Genomic DNA, 19,402 nt, shown 5'->3' with positions numbered 1-19,402 from the left:
TCACAAAACAAGAAATAAAAGTTGCTTTGCTTAGATGTCACCCAAATGCTCTTGGACCATATAACATCCATTATGAGATGATCAAACATCTATGACCATCTGCCATGGATCAACTGTCTAATTTTCTGTTTCTGGTTAAATGCAATAATAACTGCAAAAGGCAGATATTATTGCATTTGCTATGTCATAGAAGGATCAAAATCCCCAATAAATCGTTGACCAATTACTCTGACTAGATGCTTGTGTAAGATTTTGGAAAAAATGGTTAATGCTCATCTTTTATGGTTTCTGAAAAAAAAAGCAACCTGTTTTCATGAGCACATAAGATATTTTAAACATGAACACTTAATTTTAGTTTTCTTTGATATGGTAAAAGCATATGACAGTTCTTGGAGATTTGGATTATTTAAAGATCTACACAACTTTGTTCTCAAGAGGGAAGTTCCCTCATTTTTATCAAGAGCTTTTTTTTTATCTACCCAAATCTTCTAAGTTCAAGTGGCATCCCCCCCCCCCCCCCAGTGAAGAGGGGAGAGTCCTGCAAGGTTCAGTTTTGTCATATTTTTGCAGTCAAGGTTAACTCAATAACTGAACAACCTCTCCCAGCTGTGAGTAAAAAATACCCTCTGTGTGGATGACTACCATCTTCTGTCATTCATGTAATATGAGAATCATAGAAAGGCAGTTGTATCAAGTCATATTAACCATCTTTCAAAATGGGTGGCAGACACCATTAGCTTATTTCTTTCTAAGTCATGGAATATACAGAATTTGACCATTAATAGTGGAAATTAAAAAGCTTGAAAAGCAGAGAAAAAGTATTTATTTTCCAAAAATATTTCATTACACTGATTCCAACATAAATGTTTTTCATTTATTTCTGAGTTGCCTCCAAATCATATGATCACTGGCTTAACTATCTGATGTTTCCTGAGCCAATCAGAATTCAGAAATGCACTAATGTAGTTATGTGCAGACCTGAGGGTTTTATTTTATCGAGAGTTTTTATTTTGAAAAGCAGTTCAAAACGTATTAGAAGCAAAAACAAAGTGAAAATAGTATTATGAATTAAAAAAAAAAAAATAATGAATGGTTTTGTATCACTTAAAATGCATGATTTTTTTTTTTTTTTCTTCACAGACTGATACACACACTAATAAATAAACATTTAACATTAACTTCAGCACTGGTGGTTATATATCTTTAAAATTAGCCATAGCATTTAAAAAAAAAGTTTATAAGCTGACCAGATCCAAGTTTAAACAAGTTTATATGATATGGTAGAGCATATCCAGGCTAACATCTGATGATTAAGATATTTGATGCACTTGTAAGCCAGCACAAAAATTTTCAAGTTTTGCTTGTTAGACTACCAAACAACCCTTTGGTTTGTGAACAAAAGCACTCATTGCTCTAGATATTAGGATAGACAATTTTGCACAGATGCCATCAAATACACTACCTCCATGGCATTCATATATTTATATCACCAACGAACATGTAGTTTTTTTTTTTCTGCAGGCTACCAAACATTCCACCCTTCTTGTTGTCTACCAATCAGCTCTTTCAAACCCATAGAATGGAATACTCTAATTTTATGCTGTTTACACATATGGTTGGTTAATCAGAGGCGCTACTGGAATCTTCTGCTTCTTCCCTGACAGCATATCATATATAATGTAGTAACTTCACTGCTAAGTTGTATGTGATAGAACTGACCTTAAACTACCTAATATTTCAATGCTACCAAAGGTGCATTATACATACAGATTCATGAAGCTTTCTACAGGCAATAAGAAGGCTAGAACTGCAGAAACATCTGGGGCTCTCTCTCAAGTTCAATATATCCACTCAGTTATAGAAGCTACATTTGGACATATACTTCTGTTGCATCCCAAGTCATGTTAGGATTACGAGAAATGAGGCTGCAGATACTAGCTAAGTCAGCTCATTTCTCAAGCTTCTGTTATCTGCCTGTCCCCTGACTAGTTACAAGCAGATCATCATTATTATTATTTATATGGGTACTCCATGGAGTCAAAAGACTCACTGTGGGAGACCCACTCTATATGTTAACACAATACGTATCACACATCTCCTTAAACCTAGTCACTGTTGGGGCACTCACAGTTACCTCTGGCAATCCATTCCGCTTATTCACTGCTCTCCAAGTAATGAACATAGCCCTTTACTAACCTCGCACTCTTAGACAACTTCCAAGTGATCTCTTGTTTTCCCCCTACTTTCCATATATTGAAAAATTTCTTTTATGTCAATCTTATGGAATTCTTTGAGTAACTTATAAGTTTCTATCATTTTCCCCCTCTCCTCTGCCTGCCAGCTGAACTCTACAACTCACATGCCCTCTATCTATCCTCATAGGGAACGTCAAATACCTTTGCGAAGTCTAGCAGTAGCCTTAAACCTGTTCACTGTTGGCACTCATAGGGAATCGCCACAGACCTGTCACTAGCTTGGTCACTCGTCTCTGAATCCTTTCCGCTACCTCCCAGTCCCCAAGAAACACAGGTGAGCAAATCTGTGCATGGTAGTCAACATGTGGCCAAATCATAGCCTTATAAAGCGGGATAATAACCTCATCTTTACTTGTCTGTGTGTTCTTCAGCATCCAAGTATTCCTCTGAGCTATTTTGTCAACTTTTGCAATATGTCCTCTGAATTTCAAATCTCTCTCCACCATCACCCTCGGATCCTTAGCTTCATCAGTTTCTAAACTAATACCATCAATATAGTACATGGTATGTAATTTTTTCATCCCAAAGTGCATTACCTTACACTTGGACAACCATTGTTCTTTTCCTGCACTGCCAATTTATTTAAATCATCCTATATGACATCTATTTCATCTTTATCAACTATTGATAAAGATGAAATAGATTCTACTCCTTGATTCTACTCCACCATATACCACACTCTGATGTCTTTCAGCCATCTTCCTACTCATGCGACTAGCCTCATATCCATTTCCTTCAACTTACGCAATAGTTTTCCATGCAGTATTCTGTTGTCAAATGCCTTTGCAAAATCCAGCAGTATCTTTAAACCTATTCACTGTTGGGGCACTCATAACCACCTCTGGCAATCCATTTGACTCATTCACTGCTCTCCAAGTAAAAATTGAATAAAAGAAATGTAGCGATTTCTTTTATCCAGTTCTGATGTCACTTTATTATAAAATGTGAATAAATTACTAAGGCAAGCTCTACCTTTTACAAAACTATCCTGCCCCTTATAGAGTATCATATTCCTATTCACATATTCCTCGATTTTACTTTCAACCAACTTTTACAAAACCACCACTCCAGAGATACTTTTTGTCTGTAATTTGTTACTTCTATCTTGGAGCCACCTTTATGTAATGTAATGGAACTATGTTATCCTCTTTCCACTTCCTTTGGAACCTTACCAGAGCTGAGCCAGATCAGAGGCATAGCTAGGGAGGAGGCAGTCCACTCTGGGCAGCACTTTGAACCCTTTTAAACTTTTGCAGTTAATTCTAAAATACAGTCTCGAGAACTTGTTTCCAAATATTGTACTGCGAATTTTCCTCACAATTGCTGTAAGTGTTGCTAGTTCTGAGAGAAGTTTTTCTAAATAAAATTGATTAAGATTTACCTACATTACTATGAAATAGTCTTCGGCAATGTCATCAATGATTTTGCTAACAGAAAAGCAAGAAAAATAATATTTTAGAATGTTGAAATTAAAGTTTTACCTCAAAAATAAACATAGTGTTTTAATTTATTTCCCTATATGACGTTTTGACTTTCTGTAGTAATTTTGGTGTGAATTGAGAGGGGCGGCAAACTCAGGGATCACCCCGGGCTGCAAAAGCTCTAGCTATACCACTGACTTAGATTTCAGAACTTCATCTGAGGCACTCCAAGTTCACTTGCACATTCTCATAACGCACACATGCTGATATATATCCAGGCCCATTGCTGTATTCACATTGATATTTTTCAGTATACTGAGTACCTCCAGTTCAATGCTCACACCATCTCTGTCTCAGTAGCTGAAAAATCACCACCTGGATAATGTACCCTTACAAAGTGATCACTTAGTATTTCTTCTGTTCTGTCATTTTTCTACTATTAGCACTGAATTATCTTTCCATAATTATTCTTTCTCTTACTTTCTATGTAGCAAAAAAAAACTTTTGGATTTACTTTAACCTGCTTAGCTAATTTTCTCTCAAAATCTGATTCACACTTCCTTATCATACTAGTTACCCTTCTTGCTTGTGCTTTATATTGCTCATGGACATGCTGTGATCACCTTGTTTATATTCATTCCACAATGCTTTTTTTTTTTTTAGCTCTTGCTTATATTTGTTAGTCATACACTTAATCTGTACTTGGCTTATCCTCCTAACACTGGGTATGCACATTGATACTGCGCTCAAACAATTCCTTGATTGCTTTCCATGTACTAATGACATTAATTCCATGTAATTTCTTATGCAATGGTACTGCTCCAAGTTGCCTCCTAAATTTGTCATAATTGCCAGCTTTGTAGTCTCACATAAACCCTTTCTTGACTGAAATTTCAACATGTTGAGCAACCTCCCAGGACAAGACTTCATGGTTATTTTCCCTGATCAAAAGTAGAGTTGCTACTGTAGTTATTGATAGATCGTCTGATGCTATTACCAGATCCAAGTATTGATAGATCTTCTGATGCTGTTACCAGATCCAAGACACTCAAACCATTGGTCCTTTCATCATGTGCTGTTTTGGGTAATTATCCTTGTAGATAAGCTTATACGTTGGTTAGATATACTTCTAATTCTTTAGGAAATGACATCATAAACTGAATTATTAATTATAAAAACTTTAATAACTACCTAGATTTGGCAATGTTACATTGCCATCTTCAGGGATCACAAAACAGTGGTAATTGCACACAGACACTCACACCAAACAAATGAGGCTGAAGAAAGGGGCAATTGAAGTCAGTCCTAGAGGTCATAAAAGGTGTACCCTAGCAGGCTAAATTGTGTTGTCTTCGCTGTTGGGCTGACGATCTTAGAATGTATACTTCCCAAATTTGGGACATTCTCATGCACCCATATTTGTTGAGGTTTGAGAAGTTTTTCAGAGCTGAGGCTGATTCAAGGAATAACCTTTCGTACTTGTTGCAGTATAATAAAGTGGCATTCTTCCAGCGTGTTTTGTGGTTGGTGTCCACTGCATAGTCAGCAAGTCCTGAGTGGCTGTATTGGTGGAACTGGATGTAGTCCTTGTGTTCAGATATCCAATATTGGCTATCCTGCCTGTTTGGCTGTAGTAGGACAGTTTGCAAAGGCAAAGGACTTGGTGTACTCGAGGTGGGTCTAAGGGAAGTGGCTGGTCTTTGGTGGTGCAGATGAGAGATGCCAATTTCTTATGTGGTTTGTAACTAGCTGTGGGGTCATATTTTCTTAGGATTTTTGTTAGCTTTTCAGATGTATCCTGGAGATATATGGAATGGTGATAGATTTAGAGTAATCTCTCCTGTGAAGTGGAGTTGGAAATTTGGTTAACTGGTTTAATATTTTTGGAGGGAATTGTAGCCAAATTGGCTAAGAAGGTGTTAAGAATATAGTTAAGTTCAGTAGTTAGGCCATTGTTATCTGAACTGTTTAATTGTGCTCTGTTATATAGGTTTTTAATAATCCCATATTGTTGGGAAGATGGATTGTGACTGCTGGTGAATGTATCTACTTGTATGTGTAGGTTTTCTGTAAACACAGAAAGCCAAGGATCCACCAGGCTGGCATGTAATCAGAGTGTCTAGGAAAGGGAGACTGTTGTTTTTCTTTTCCAAGGTGAACTGGATCCTGGTGTGTTGAGAAACTGGAGTGTATCTAGGCTATGTGGCCAAATGGCGAACACATCATCCACATAGTGTAGCCAGACAGTGGTTTTATGTGGGACAGAGTTTGACTTTTTCTTCAAAGGTCTCCATAAAGAAGTTGGCCAGAGATGGAGAGAGAGTGGAGAACCCATGGATGTTCTCTATATCTGTTTGTAGAATTTTCCTTGACAAACAAAGTAGCCTAAGTTCATGGTGAACTGAAATAGGGCTGAGATATCAGGAAAAAATTTGGCTTAGATGAGGTCTGAGGTATCTTTGAATGGGACATTGGTGAATAAGGAGGAGATATCAAAACTGACCATTATGTCAGAGTATTGGAGTGAGAAGTTTCCTGTACTGGCTTTAAAGTGGGCTGAATTTTTTATGTGTGAAGGTGTGTTGCCGGTATATTGTGTGAGCACTTTGGCTAAATGTTTGGCTAATTTGTATGTGGGGGAAATCAATGCCATCGATAGTAAGGACATATTCGTACTTTTGCTTATGTATTTTTAGTAGTCCATATATCTAGGGGGGGGGTCTAGAGTTAAATGGCTTTTGATAATAATAGCTAGGAGCTGGAACATGAGATGGTAGCCATTACCTGCTATACTGTTGTGTGAATTTTCTTATTCTAATTATTATGAAGTGAGGAATTGCAGTTTGTTTATTCAGACAGAATGTTATCAGTCAAGGTGATGGGTGGAAGGGGACTATTTTGTTATTTGTCCATATGTATGGAAAGGATTTTGCACATATAAAAATGGTCTTGAAATACTGTTAACACAGAAAAAGCATTTATTTCCATCAAGAGCCAGTTCCCAATGAAGAGCACATTTAAAAACAGCAAAGAACTTGCAAATGACATTGAAAGGACTTGCCATTAAAAAGATGTTGGAATCATTTTTTGCTTCCAGTTCTGACAATAGGGAAATGAATTATACATGTAGTAATGAAACAGAAATAGACTTGATTGTTCTTCAGAACATCAGAAAAAGTTCAGGATATGTGATATAGATCATCAAAATTCTGTGTTATTTGCTGCATAAAAAAATAAAATCATAACACAGAAATCCAGAAGAAAAATCTAGTTACTGTGAGCAAAATAAAGCCATGAAATACAGGATTACTTGATACATTATAAAAGAGGAAATAAAAAAAAGTAAAGGCAATTTGCATGTAGGAATTATAAAGCATGTTAGAATGCACTTTTGTGTATACAATTCAGTCTACAAACCAGAGGCTTGTAGACTGAGTAGTCTACAAATGAACTGTTATACATTTTATAGATTCTATTGTGTAGTAAATTTTTAAAAAAATTCACTGCATACTAGAATAACATTGCTGTGGATCTTTGGCTGAGACTTTTAGGTAATTTATGTAGTGAGTGAGTTATTTTTATCATACTGACAATTGACTGTTTCACCATAAAATAATCAATTTTTAATTAGTAATTATAATTCTATTCTAGGATAAACAGTTTGGAAAATTGCCACTTCATCATCCTCATAAAAATCCACCTGCAGAAATAAAGACGACATTGAAAGCATATAAAATGCACACAGTTTTAAGGGCATACAGAGGAGAAACATTCTTTTGGAGCTTATTACCTCAGCCAGGAGATATTATTGCTTTTCATTTTAATCCTTCTATTACAATAGAAAAGTAAGTAGTATAACAGTCTTCAAGATATTTATTTGCAATAGTTCTCTATTTTAGAGATCAGGTTTATTTATATGTTATATATGTTAAATCCTCTGTAAAAACTTACTAATAAAATTTAGTAATTAATTACATTTTCTTCCACCAGTAATCATTGTTGAGTTTATTTCTGTGGTACCTTTATATTAGACTTTCTGCTTCTTAACTTATTTGTTTTCTTAAAACAGTGTAAAACAATTAAAGTTAAAACATTAATTGCCTGGGCACATACCAGTTAATAGGGATCAATTTTATTACAAAGCATGAAGTGACATAGAATTAGCAGTAGCAATTAGAATAAGTTCATAAATGCTTTAAATTTTGTTTTTTGTTTGGTGATATTAGTGTGTTGGAGATGCACAATGTATTGTTAGAATGAGTGATAAGCAAAAAGGTGTGAGTGTGTTGAAAGTGGTATCATGTGGTATATGAAAAAAAGCAAGAAAATGCGATTGTTGTAGAGAACAAAGAGGGGAATGCATAAATAATTGAAGCTTAATGAAGCACAAATGATGAAAGCACGACTCAGAAGAAAAAGGCAGACAACAAGTGAAGAAAGATGAGGAGAATAGTGAGGTAGCTTTAATGAATGAAATACCATGCTTCCTTCCTTACCGTGTGATGGTACAGTAGCCGTGAGCCCCCCTTTTTTTACGGGGGGGGGGTCTTCAGTTTCTTCCTTTTACGGCACCATCTAGTCCCCCCCCAAATTTTTATCTGGGCTCTGGAACTGGCACAGGCTGACGAATCAGGCCTATGGCTGGGTCAGTATTCCTGGCTGTATTCTGTGTGTGTGTGTGTGTGTGTGTGTGTGTGTGTGTGTGTGTGTGTGTGTGTGTGTGTGTGTGTGTGTGTGTGTGTGTGTGTGTGTGTTCACAAGGCCGGTTTGAATACCATGCTTACATGGAATGATTCAAGCATCTGGCAAGCAGTATGGCTGCGAGATGCTTGAATCATTCCATGTAAGCATGGTATTTCACTCAGTAAAAGTAGGAGAATAGGGAAAAAGAGTAAGGAAACAATGTTGTATGGTGTGATTCCATGCTTATGGGTGTGCCTGATGAGTGTGACAAAATTGTCCTTTCCTAGTTGCAAAGATTAAAGATATTAGTGATGTTGGAATGAATGATTTAAAAGGTCAAAGTATGAAATGTGAGAAGATATTAGAAGTGAAAAAGAAAGGGGTGAGGAGAGCGTAAGTGAAGATTGTAAATTCCTTGTCAGGGTATGATGGGATGAATTGAGAAGAAGGACATGATTAAAAAACCAGTCATTGCATAGATGGTGGTTCGCTTTCTATTCATTGTAGTTGGATTGCCAGATTCTTCTCTGATTGCTCATTATGTATTAGATGGTTTCCTCTTCTCAGATTTCCCCACATTAATGCAGGAATTTATACTTTAACTACGGCTGTATACTTTCATCCTCTCTTTCTCCTGATTAAATGAACTGCTCTCACTGACTAATTTTCATTTAACAAACATGATATCCCAGTCATTACAAACCTCGAGGTTTTCCTTAACTAGTGCCATAAACTCTGATCCCCTATTCTGTTCTTCCAAGGATTGAGGACAGCTTTATGAACTTCATTGCTACCAAACATAGTACTGTTTAATTTATCACAAGAAAGATCTCATGTTACTCTCTCTTACTTTTAATATATCCAGATATGATCAGATTTCTCTGAGCTAACTTACATCTCTAGTACCTTTCCTGACACAAACACATTTCAGCTTTTTCAGCTGCAAAAAAAAAAAAAAAAGTATAGTTTTTCAGTATAGTTTCTGGGAAATTCCCATGTTACTCCTCTTAAACACTATTAATATAATTAATGACTATTTAGCGTGTTTTTGTTTAGGAGTGTCCCTTATATTTAATACATTGGCTAACATAACTCAAAAAGGGGTATATATATATATATATATATATATATATATATATATATATATTTTAGGGCATTATGAGTGAGTATAGAATTCAGCAGCTTAATTCAGCACTATCGTGGCAATTAACTAAAAATTTTCACTGTCTCTCACTTTTCTTTCATGTTTCTTCCATTAGTCCGTTCATATTATTTCTTATACTGTATTTATCACTCCCAAGTCCTGCAAGCTGCCTCATCGTTTGTGGAAGATGACACTGGAAGGGTGAAGCAAAGCATGTTGGGAGTATATATCATCAAATTCCTGATATGTACCCTCAAGGGGGTGTACAGGATATGATAGTACTACACGAAAAACTTAACTCATTACTAACTTCCTATCTGCAATTTTCCTCCAAATCAATCTGTTACCTGTCAAGACTCCAACATTATGATCTTATATTTCTGTCTTCAAAGGCACTTTTTGCTGTATCAATCCACCTATATCTTGGTCTTCCCCTGGGTCTTTTTCCTGCCAACCTGACAGAGAACACTTGTTTTGCAGAAAATAGCTCTGCTAGCACATTCCTGGAGGCCAACAATGTTAAGTTCTTTCCTAATATCCTCGTTTTTAATACGATATTGCCACTGATGCCATCTGTTCATGCCTCTAATCTTTCTCAGGACTCTCATATCTGCAGTCTCTAGTCTTTGGTCAAGTGTTTTACTTCTGACCAAGCTCTCAGATCCATAAGTTAAAACTGGTTCGAACACTGTCTTGTATACAGCTAATTTAGTGTTCCGACTAATTTCTTTCTTATTCCATATGAATTTATTCAGTTGACTTCCCACCATACCAGATTTGCTGATTCTGTTGTCTATTTCTATATTTAATTTACTATCTTCAGTAAAAATCGTGCCTAAGTAGCTGAAATGTTTTACTTGTTCCATAAGTCCTCCATTCAAAACGCAGTTGACATTTTCAACAATTCTGCCTATTTTCATTGTCTTTTTATTGCTGAGCTTCATACCATATCTATTACAACAGTTATTCAATTTAGTCAGGGAATCTTGCAAACTTGTAGCGGATTTATTTAGCAGTATAACATCGTCCGCATTAAGCAAATAGCTGACATTAACATCTCCAATTCTGATATCATGTTTAATACCACTTTCCTTCATAATGTGATCCATATAGATAATGAATAACAGAGGGGATAATGTACATCCTTGTCTCACACCAGATTTAACATTAAACCATCTTCCTGTACTTCCTTCAATTCTAACTGCTGACTTACAACTCCAATAAAGACTAAGTATTGCTTGATATAATGCCCCATTGACACCATATAACTGCAGCGTATTGAATAGCTTCTCTCTTGGCACCTTGTCATATGACTTTTCCAAATCGACAAAACTTAAATACAGATCTTTGTTATATCCCCATGTTTTCTCAACTATTTGTCGTAAGTGAAGATCTGATCCTGACAGCCTCTATTTGGCCTGAATCCAGCTTGTTCTTCACCATGCTTTTCTTCCACAATTCTTCTCCTCCGTTTCTCAAGTATGCTTGCATAGATCTTGCCAGGAACACTCAGTAGGGAAATACCTCTGTAATTCTCACATTCAGTTTTATTTCCCTTTTTAATATATGGGTACTATGAGAGCTCTACTCCAATCATCGGGAATTCGTCCCTCTGACCAGGCTTTCTGAACTATGCAGTGCAACCACTGTAAGACTCTTTTACCACCATACTTCAGCATTTCTGGTCGAATATCATCTACTCCTGCTGCCTTTCCACATTTTAAGCCTTTCATGGCTTTTTCTACTTCAAGTATAGATATGTATTCCTGACTGCTTGCCTGGTCAGTGTTTTTTATCACTGTGCTGTCATCACTGCTTGTTTCATTTAGCAGTTTTTCAAAGTAATTACTCCATACTTCAAGGATATCTTTTTCTCCTGTTTTCATGTCACCTTTATCATCTCTAATTCCTTTTACAGCACTCTTTCCTCCATTCCTAAGCTTCTTCAACAACCTCCAGAATATTTTGCCACCTTCTTGATATTTATTTTCTATATTCTTGCCAAAGTCCTCCCATGACTTTTGTTTAGCTAGTTTTACACACTGTTTAACTTTCTTACATTTGCCTCTGTATTCTGTAAGAGTAAAAGCTGACTTATTTGCCAGGAACTTTTGATATGCTTTCTTCTTTTCCTTCACTGCCTCTTTAACTTCCTGTGTCTACCAGGGAATTCTGATTTTTTTTATCCTTGCACACAACCTCACCATGCCTCTCCAAATACAGATCTTTGTTGCAGTCCCATGATTTCTCAACTATTTGGCCTGAATCCAGTTTGTTCTTCACCAAGCTTCCCTTCCACAACCTTCTCAACCATTTCTCAAGTATACTTGCATAAATCTTGCCAGAAACACTCTGTAGGGAAATACCTCTGTAATTCTCACATTGTTTTATTTCTCTTTTTATATAATGGTACTATAAGAGCTGCACTGCAATCATCTGGAATTCACCCCTCTCTCCAAGCCTTCTACTCTATGCATTGCAGCTACTGTGAAACTTTTATACCACCATACTTCAGCATTTCTGGTCGAATAACATCTACTCCCACTGCCTTTCCATATTTCAGGCTTTTGATGGCTTTTTCTACTTCGGTGGATATGCATTCCTGATTGCATGATTGGGCAGTGTTTTTTACTGCTGTGCTATCACTGATTGTTTTGTTTAGCAATTTTTCAATGTAATTACTCCATACTTCAAGGATATCTTTTTCTCCTGTTTTCCTGTCAACTTTATCATCTCTAACTCCTTTTACAGTACTCTTTCCTCCGTTTCTAGGCTTCTTCAACAACCTCCAAAATATTTTGCCACCTTGTTGATATTTATTTTCTATGTTCTTGCCAAAGTCCTCCAATGCCTTTTGTTTAGCTAGTTTTACACAGTGTTTTGCTTTCTTACATTTGTCTCTGTATTCTCTAAGAGCACAAGCGGACTTATTTGCCAGGAACATTTGATATGCTTTCTTCTTTTCCTTCACTGCTTCTTTAACTTCCTTTGTCCACCATAGAGTTCTGATTTTTCTATCCTTGCAGACAACCTCACCACATGCCTCTCTGGCTGAATCAATCAGGGTTTTCTTCAAGGTTTGCCTCTGAATCTCCAAGGTTTGGTTTTTGTTCTCAAAATTTCATTTTTCCTTCAATAATTTTTGTGTATTTTAGTCTACAGTTCACATCTGAGAGCTGCTCAACTTTTATTTACTTTCAAAATATAAACTTTCTTACATGTCATTCTTTTCAATATGAAATTCAATTTTCTCCTGCTCAAGACTAAATAGTGATCGCTTCCAATTTCAAATCCTCTGTACACTCTGGTGTCCTGCACTAGGGAGAAAACGTCACTATCAACAATAACATAGTCAACGAGACTTTTCTTATTCCTTGCCTCTTCTCTCCATGTGAATTTGTGCACATTTTTATGTTGGAACATCGTGTTAGTAATAACCAGTTCGTGTCCTGAGCAGACATCCAACAGGTATTTGCCATTGTTATTAGCTTTGTTCTTTTCTTCAAAATTTCCCAAAATATTTTTGTATGTCTCACAATCATTTCCTATTCTGCTATTTAGATCCCCAACCAGGACCATCTCTTCCTTTTACATTGCAACAGTTGCTTTCTCTAAAGTTTCAAAAAAAAAATTCCTCCACTTCTACCTTTGTGGAACTTTCTATGGAACCATAGGCACAAGTAAGTCTCGTTGTCCAGTTCCCCATTCTGATATTTGCCCACCTTACTCTACTTGATATTGCTTGCCATTCAAGTAGATTAGCCTCGTATTTAGTTTGAATACTATAGCTACTCCTTTTCCCTGATTGTTACTGCCTGAATATAACATTTTGTATTTATTGCTGAGAAAGATCTCACCAGTTTGTCTTTTTTGTTTCAGTCACCCCTATTATATCAATCTGGTACTTATCCAATTTCTCAGCCAGCTCCATTTCTTTGCCATTCAGGCTTCTACCAATCTTGAACTCTGGTGATGTTGATTTGGGATGTGTTACAGGATTTGTTCCAGTAGCTAACTTTTCACTGTTTGCCCTAGTTCCCTGGCAAAAACAATGTGGGCCCTTGTTTTAATGGGGGACGCACCAGCTGGCATGAAATTTTGTCATGTTGTACCATCATTTGATATTTTGGTTTAAGCCAATAAGAAGACAATATGGTCAGCTAAATCCCAAGTTGTCAGCCATCCTCATCTGTTAAGTATCCAGGAAGATACCAACCAGGGTGCACCCTGAGAAGGTGAGAATTGGACGTTAGGTTAGAAGCCATGGTCAGTTCTCCGCATTCCTCTACAGGCGTAGTGGAGGTCTTCTCTCAGTTATACAGCTTTGACCCTTAAGCTCCCCTGCAGGTACTTAAGGGAGTATACATATATATGCTTATGGTAGGGTTGACCTAGGTGTGTAGGTTGATTATGCCACTTTGTCAAACTTTGGTAGGGAAAGAGAAGTTGTCACACAACTTCTTAAAGTACAGGTGATACTAATCTCCTCTAAGTAGAGTAGATGGGAATTTAACCACTATTTAAATATGAAGGAAAACGTACAGAATGTCACGCCAGCTTGGTTGTCACCTGGACAAATAAGAACCATGTCATCTTTCAGTGATACCAGGACAGACAATATAAAGATAATTAAATGTGAATTTCATCTTAGGAAAGTTTTATGATCAGTACATGGAATGTGAGATCATATCAACATGTCAGCTCAAGATTCTGCCACAAGAACTAGCACATTATGAACACACACACAAACACACACACACACACACACACACACACACACACACACACACACACACACAAAAACGGGATCATTGATATGATCTCACATTCCATGTCCCTATCATAAAACTGTTTCTCAGATGAAATTCATATTTAAATATCTTTATATAATCTCTCCTGGTGTCTCCAAAAGATATGATTCACAAACAAAAGTCAATAATACCCGTAGCACGTTAGTGACGCGTGTGGGTAAGAGGAAGAGAAGAAAGGAGGAATTCTGTTCACATTTTGCTTGAACAGCTGAGGGTGGTGATGCATATTGTTTATATTGATGTTTAGGCCATGGATGTTGGTGAAGTGGATGTGAAAACATCTTTTTTTTTTTTTTTTTTTCCTGGTAAAAATTAATGTCGGTGTGTTGTTTAGTTGGACTTCTGTTTACGATTTTTTGATTGGATTTTTGGTGTTTTTAATGGATTTTTTTGGGGACAATTTTTGTGACCACGGTAAAATCACATTTCTTTGAGTTGTGGTCCATTATATTTGAAGAAGAGATGAAAAGAAAGTGGGGGTGTCACGAACTGGCAAAATATGTGGTTGCAGGATTTGATACTAGCTGATAGGGAAGATTCCAGATTCATTACTAACTGGTTTGGTCCCATATACTAACCAGAAGCCAGCCTGTGGATCCATTTCACAGTTGTACCTTCAAATAGGTCAGAGGGAGGAGAATCTGCCTCCCCCCCCTTTAGCGAGGGAGAGAGATTGGTATTGTTATTGAAAATTTCATTCTCACTGCATGTGGGAAGAGTCGGTGGCAGAAACTGGAACCTTTGCTCTAGTGATCATACATGGATGCAGCCACTTCAGGTCTCTAATAAGCGAGCTACTAGTATTTAACTAGGTAATGAAAGACATCTACCACCTAACGGTCTTGTCAGCATTTTCTCCAACTAGGGAAGATACACTTTTGCGGTTGCAGTGCCAACCAGATTTACCAGAGCCCCATTTATGGAAACAAACCATACTGTAGGAAGATGGGGATGATTTGACTGCGTCCTTTAGTAGCCCTAATGAATGTTTCATCATTGATATATGTGAGATGAGCAGAATCTGGGAATTAACAGAGGAAGGTAATCTTTTTTTTTTACTCAAGTACTGGGCATGAAAGAGTTGGTTTCTTGATCCAAAAGGACATTAAGCACTGTGTCATAGACTTTAAACCTGTGAATAGTAGACTCGCAGTAGTAAGATTAAAGAGTAAACCACTAAATATATCTATTATATAAGTATATTACTATTACTATTATTACGGGCAACTCCAGGGAGTCATTAGACTCATCGAGGGAGGCCCCAAATCATATTCATCACAACTATTTGACATTCATACAGTATCTATCATACCTCGCCTTAAACTCATTCACTGTCACAGCATCCACTACAGACTCAGGGAGTGCATTCCACTCATTCACTACTCTAAAAGTAAAGAACCCAGCTCTAACACCTTTACTAACCACACTTTTGCCCAGTTTCCATGGATGTCCCCTAGTCCTCCCACAACCAGCCCTGTTCTCAAAAATATCTTCTGAATTAATTTTATAGAAACCCTTCAGTAATTTGAATGTCTCAATCATATCTCCCCTCCTCCGCCTATCAACCAATTTTTGCAACCCACAAATCCTCAACCTGTTCTCATTCCACAGACCTGCTATCATCTTGGTCACTCGCCTCTGGATCCTCTCCACCTCCTCCCCATCAAGAAGAAACCTAGGTGACCAAATCTGAGCACAGTAGTCTAGATGGGGTCTTATCAAGGCTCGATAGAGAGGAACAATAACCTGCTTGTCTCTACTTGTCAACGTATTCTTCAGCAACCAAGTGATTTGATGAGCTGTTTTGGTCACTTTTGCAATGTGTCCCCTAAATTTCAATTCCTTATCTACCAACACTCCTAAATCTCGTGCCTCATCAATTTCCTGGAGCAGGGTTCCACCAATGCAGTAAACTGCCGCCAATCTTTTCACCCCAAAATGCATAACCTTACATTTTGCCACATTAAACTGACATCCATTCTCCTTAGCCCAGACCTCCAATCTATCCAAATCATCCTGCAAAATTTTGACGTCATCTGCATTCACTATTGCCCTACCCAACTTCGCATCATCCGCAAACAAATGAACTGTTCCTCTCAGATCATTTCCTATATCATTTATGAACAAATTAAACAGCAGTGGTCCAAGAACAGATCCTTGTGGCACACCACTAGTCACAGGCCGTCTTGTGGACTCTACTCCCGAGTAAACCACTCTCTGATATCTCTCCGTCAACCACCCTCCTATCCATCTCACCAACCCTATGTCCATTCCCATATGCTGCAATTTACTGATTAGAATTCCATGTGGAATCCTGTCAAAGGCCTTGGCAAGGTCCAGTAGAATCACCGTAAACCCATTACCCTTATCCAGTTCAGCCGTCACTGTGTTATAATACGTGAGCAAGTTACTGAGGCATGACCTACCCTTCACAAAACCATGCTGTCCCCGATACAGTATCCCATTTTCTTCTATCCAATCTTGTATTTTCCTCTTGACTATTTTCTCTAAGACCTTGACAATGATTCCTGATATGCTAATCGGTCGGTAATTTACAACAGCAGTCTTGGAACCACCTTTATGCAATGGAACTATTTTCCCCTCTTTCCACCCGCTCGGGACTAAACCAGACCCGAGACTCAAATTAAACAAAATGGTCAAGGGTACTGACAATTCTTTAGCTGCTTCTCGTACAACACGAGCTGGTATACCATCCAATCCCACAGATGTATTGACATTGAGGTTATGCAATAGACTACTCACCTCCACTTCATTAACCACAATTCCCGTATAATCTACTGGTTTATTCGTTTCTGCAATGTCACCACCTGGATGATATACTTTTGCAAAGTGCTCACTCAGTAACTCAACTATCTCAACTGATTCAGTTACCTCCCAACCATCGGCATTCTTTAAAATCAGTCTGCCATGTACATTTTTCCTTTTACTTGCTACATATCTAAAAAACTGTTTAGGATTCTCTTTAGCCTGCATGGCCAATGTTCTTTCGTAATCCTTTTTTGCTTTTCTTACCACACTCGTCACCCTTCTGGCCTGCGCTTTATACCGTTCATGTGCCTGCCGGTCACCCTTCTCCTTAAATTCCCTCCATAATTGTTTCTTTTTTTGCAACTCAAGCTTAATGGTGTTATTCATCCATTTAACCCCTACTTGATTTATTATTCGGACTCTAGGTATACAGTCAGCCATTGCTTCATGCAAGCACTTCTTAACTACCTCCCATGCACTATCAACTTCTAGTCCTTGCAGTTGTACATGCCATGGCACTGAACCAATCAAACTCCTAAGCTTGTCATACTTTCCCGCCCGATAATTCCACATGTACCCTGTCTTAATTGAAAATTCTACACCTTTAGCCACCTCCCAAGTTAAGACCCTATGATCACTCTCACCGATTGGTGGCAATGTGGTCATATTTGTTACAGCCAAATCCTCAGATGTAATTACTAGGTCAAGCACTCTCTGACCCCTAGTATTTTCCATTACATGCTGTCGCAGATAGTTGTCCCTTAATAACCGCATAAAATCCAGTTCCTTCCTCCCGTGTGTCCTCTCCTCACTCCAATCAATGCGACCATAGTTGAAATCTCCCCTAATAATCACCCTCCTTCCACCCATTTCTTCTATTTGCTTGTGCATATTGTCACCACCATCTTTTCCATCACCTGGTCTATAGCAGCATCCAATTGTATATTTAGTTCTGCTAGCCACAATCTCACACCAAATGGCCTCAAATGTGCTCTTTTCTCTATCCTGCAATTCAACTTCTATTCTCCTTGGCTGGAGCTCATCAGCTATCATCAACAATACTCCTCCCCCCATTTTATTCTCTCTGTCATTCCTGAACACACTATACCCATCACATTCAATCCCACTAGTTATATCATCTACAGTCAGCCATGTTTCACTAATACCTATAACCTGTGGTCTGGAAGTGCCAACCATGGCCAAAAACTCTTCCTTCTTGTTCCTAATACTCCTAGTATTAGTGTACATGAATTTAAGACCCCCATTAGCCCCAACCCTACCTGGATGCCTTATATTAACTATCCCACTCTGATTTGTTGTCCTTATTTGCTCTGGCATATTATATTCATTCTTACATTCAACTGCCTCCATAAGGACTGTATCTCTACCCCCCCCCCAACAAATCTAGTTTCCCTGAATTTGCACATCCACTACATTCAGCAACACTTTCTCAAGTCTTCTTACACCATAACCATTGAAATGCAAGCCATCCATCTTATATAGATCCTTTCGCCCATCAAACTCACTCCACACATCCACAAATTCCACACCACTCGTCATACATAACCCACGCATAAAGTCATTTGCAATTATAGCCCTCCTTTTAAACATTTCACTGTCATACCGTGGCAAAAGACTAATCATTCTAACTCTCTCACTCTTTTCTTTTGCTACCTCAAACAATTTATTCAGGTCTTCTATCATTTCCATTTTATCTCCTTTAAAACATTCGTACCTGCCACAACAATCATTTCTTTCACCCTTTCCTTTTGCTCTCTAATAGACGCAGTTACGTCCTTTATGGTCGCACCAGGTTGGTACGATTTTGTCAAATCCTCTACTAACACACCTCGTACTAACGAGTCTCCATACAGCACTCTATCCTTCATTTTGTTCATGTTCACATTCATACGTCTATTTTTCCTGTCATACCTTTTATTATTGGTTGGTTCATTCAGTCTACTTTTGTTCATGCACTCTAGCTGCTGTTTTACTCTTTCTATCGCACTATTCAAAACGCGATCTCAACCAATGCATCTATCTCATCTTTTTTGTTCTCTGAGAAACCATTTATACTATCATTCACACTTTCTACATTCACACTCTCACAATTTTCATGTACAACCTTGCCATTTCTTGTCATATCCCTATTTCCTTCATTCTGAAGGTTGACAAAAATATCACACTCACGATCCGAAATACACTTCAATTCTGCATTCTGCCTACATTTTCTACACACATTCAATCCTTTATCATCATCTAACCACACTCCGACCGCACTCCGCAAAGCGTACATTTCACAGCTAGTACGCTGACTCA

At 37.7% G+C, this 19,402-nt stretch overlaps 1 protein-coding gene across 2 annotated transcripts in view; it reads left to right on the top strand.

The window, feature by feature from the left end:
• Nucleotides 1–19,402, top strand: part of LOC150105765 (alpha-1,3-mannosyl-glycoprotein 4-beta-N-acetylglucosaminyltransferase B-like) — a 305,129-nt gene that overhangs the window by 242,116 nt on the left and 43,611 nt on the right. For both annotated transcript variants that reach the window (XM_090393561.1, XM_090393560.1), the window contains exon 10: nucleotides 7,328–7,521. In XM_090393561.1, the coding sequence (XP_090249687.1) occupies nucleotides 7,328–7,521 (194 nt within the window). The remainder of the gene's footprint in view (nucleotides 1–7,327; nucleotides 7,522–19,402) is intronic.

Source organism: Typopeltis vanoorti, chromosome 6, assembly GCF_054136105.1.
Source record: "Typopeltis vanoorti isolate ZY-2024b chromosome 6, IOZ_Tvanoo_1.0, whole genome shotgun sequence".
Taxonomy (NCBI): Eukaryota; Metazoa; Arthropoda; class Arachnida; order Uropygi; family Thelyphonidae; genus Typopeltis; species Typopeltis vanoorti.
The sequence above is the reverse complement of the archived record's forward strand: the minus strand, read 5'-3'. Positions and strand labels throughout refer to the sequence as shown.